General features: G+C 32.9%; 1 protein-coding gene across 1 annotated transcript; it reads right to left on the bottom strand.

The window, feature by feature from the left end:
• Positions 1–355: 355 nt before the first annotated feature.
• Positions 356–1,954, bottom strand: LOC114306525 (senescence-associated family protein, putative (DUF581)). Its single transcript, XM_028251787.2, has 2 exons — positions 1,439–1,954; positions 356–816 (listed from the first exon to the last, which is right to left on the bottom strand). Exons 1-2 carry the CDS (start codon positions 1,699–1,701, stop codon positions 636–638), a joined length of 444 nt encoding a protein of 147 aa, XP_028107588.2. The 5' UTR covers positions 1,702–1,954; the 3' UTR covers positions 356–635.
• Positions 1,955–2,993: the final 1,039 nt, after the last annotated feature.

Below are 2,993 nucleotides of genomic sequence, written 5' to 3'. Positions count from 1 at the left end.
TACATGAACCGAAAAAATATAAATAAAAATGCATTCAAAAAAAAAAAAAATTACAAATCAGGTTTTGTTTTAAAAAATAATTAAATGTTCATGCAGAAGTTTATAAAATTAATAATTAAAATTGGTAAATTTACCATAAATTTGGTTTTTTTTCCAACCATCCATTGAGTGGTTATTTCCCCTTCAAATCTAAATTCATTTTATATTTGGTGGGAGGGAGTATACGAAAAATGAATTTAAATTACAGATTAAATTTTAAATTTTTTGTTACACATTTATATGATATTTTACGTGCATCATGAACAATACTGTTAAAAAGAAAAAAAAAAAAACCAAAATTTAACAAGACACAAAATAAAAAAAAACTGTGATTTTCTTCCATTAATGCCCCTGATAATTAACATCAAAACTCAAGCAAAAAAGAAAATACAGTTCTTTTTTTTTTTGAGGTTGTATAATATGTTGGATTGGATCTACTACATGAAATATTACACTTCCAAAAAAACTTGCCCATTTAGCATGCAAAAGACAACTTCATCCCCACCCCACACCTCCCACCTATACATACACACACATATATATATTTATATATATAAGTGGGCGGAAATGAATTTATGGCCAAGGGGAATCTAAATCTACACGGCGGCGACGCTCTCCCCTTTGGCGGAGACGACTTGCGATGCGGTGGCGGTGGCGGTGGCGGAGGAGGGTGGGCCTTCTTTCTTGGATGCAGCCAAGGAGCACTTCTTCTCTTTTCTCTCGTCTTGATTCATCTGCTGTTGTCTACACTCTAGACTGCAAAAAGCACTATCTCCTCTGTATAATTAACAAACACAAATTAGTGTTACGTAATTTTCAGAGACATTTTTTAGGCTTTCAGAGTAAAAAAATTAAATTCAAAGAAAAATCTGATTATTTTGTTAAATTTTTAGGTCTTAACAATACTCACATGGTTTGAATTTCGTTGATAAATTGATCAAATTATTGGATAGATGGTGAGATTCAGAATTAGTCATTATTTATCTTTTGATGGCTTAAATTTTGATAAAATGATGATTAGTTATACATCTATTTCTATTCTATTTATTCATCCTTTAAAGCAGGAAAACAAAAAGAAAAAAGAAATAATACGTGAAAACTCTAATCTGATTTCAGATTGGAGACAAGCCTGACTCTTTTTGGAATTCAAACGATTTCACAAATCAAAATTGTATAATTTTTTTTTTCTTTTTTGAAAATTTAACAAGGGAGCATAGAACCCAAAAAAAAAAGAGCTTCAAACCCATGAAAAAAACAATAAACACAAATAAAAAAAAAGAAGCTTTTGCAATCGCAAAAATCTACCATATTTCATTTCATGAAAGTTTTAAAACATTTGAAGATGAAAAACCCTGTAAAATAAATTTATATGTGAGAGAGAGAGAGGGAGAGGACATACTTGTACATGAAGATGTCGCGACCGGGGACCAAACGGCGCTTGCAGAGGAAGCAAGACCTCAAAAAGTGAGGGGTCTCCACGAAATCAGCCAAATTCCGGCGGTGGTTTCGTGGTGAGACGGCGGTGGCGGAACCCAAGAACCGTTGATCGAAGCCGGCGGCGGGAGGCTGAGGAGGGGCGTCGCCAATGGATAGATCCAAGGTGAATTCAGTCATGCTGGTAGTCCTCTTGAGCGGAGGACGAGGTCTCTTCCCCAACAACATCTTCTTCTTCTTCTTCTTCTTCTTCTTCTCTCTCTCTCTCTCTATATATATATATGTACACCCTCTCTTTCTACTACTAGTGACTGCTGCTACCTTAACACCCTACTGAGAGAGAGAGAGAGAGAGAGAGTTTGGGGGGAGGGGTGGAGGGAGGGAGATGTGGGGGAGATATAGGGAGAGCCAGAAAGCAAGGAGTGAATCTGAGCCGTTCCTTTTTCACCCCCTGTTGGATAATCAAATAAATAAATAAAATTAGTACAAATCTAAAGTAATTATGCAAACATAGGAGTGCAACCCTCTCTGCGAAAAAAAATCTACCTCACTGTGAAAAAAAATCTACCACAGCGTTGCACTTGGAACGTTTCGGTAAGATGGTAAAAAATTAGCTTGCGTTTGATAGTGTTTTATAATTATGATTTGAGAGTATGAGTTGTATTTTAAATTTGTGGAGTTTAAAATTATGATTTAAGTGTAGGAAATTTGTTTAGTAAAGAGTTTTGAAAATAATTTTGAAAAGAGTTTTGATTTGAGTGGGAAATTGTTGATGTGACATTTGATATTTGATACAAAAATTTACAAGTCATTACTAAATATACCACTCAAAATTATTTTAAAGCACATAAAATTTTTTAAAAATTTTAGAAAATATTTTTTTCGATTATATAAAAATTAACATATCAATTGCAAAAAAAAAAAAAAAATCACTATTCCGGTCAACCGGCTAGACGTCCCGTCAAGAAAAATTTTCAAATTTTTTTTTTAAAAAGCGCGGTTAAGAAAGCAGTTGAGACAGAGCTCTCCGCAGATCTTTCGAAACGTGATTCTAAAACACTAAACAAACTTCATATTCAAACTCTGGTGTAAAAAACTAGTTTGAAAATATAAACAAACAGAGCCTTAATTTTTTTAGTTACATCATCTGTCTATTTTTTTACACAAAAAAATAAAAAAACCACCCAAAAAAATCAAAAATTTAAGGTTTTTATTAACTTCTAAAATATTACTGTATATTGATTTGTAATTATCCAAAAAAATTGTGAAAAACCCATATTTATGGATGTGTGGCATTAAATTCAAAATTGTTTTTGTTTGGTGAGAAGAAATAACAAACTATTATTTTGAAATATATATATATATATATATATATTCATTCTTATCCCATTGTTGCCAAATTGCCTACCGCAGGAGGTGGCTAGAGACAGATGGTGGTCATTGCTGATGGTGGCTAGTGGTGGTGGTGGTAATATGAATGGATAGGCAATTTAAGTGGATATATAGGTGACACTGGATAT

The sequence above is a fragment of the Camellia sinensis genome, chromosome 6, assembly GCF_055761805.1.
Source record: "Camellia sinensis isolate YWXY chromosome 6, ASM5576180v1, whole genome shotgun sequence".
NCBI lineage: Eukaryota > Viridiplantae > Streptophyta > Magnoliopsida > Ericales > Theaceae > Camellia > Camellia sinensis.
Note: the sequence above shows the minus strand (reverse complement) of the source record. Positions and strands in the feature narration are given on the sequence as shown.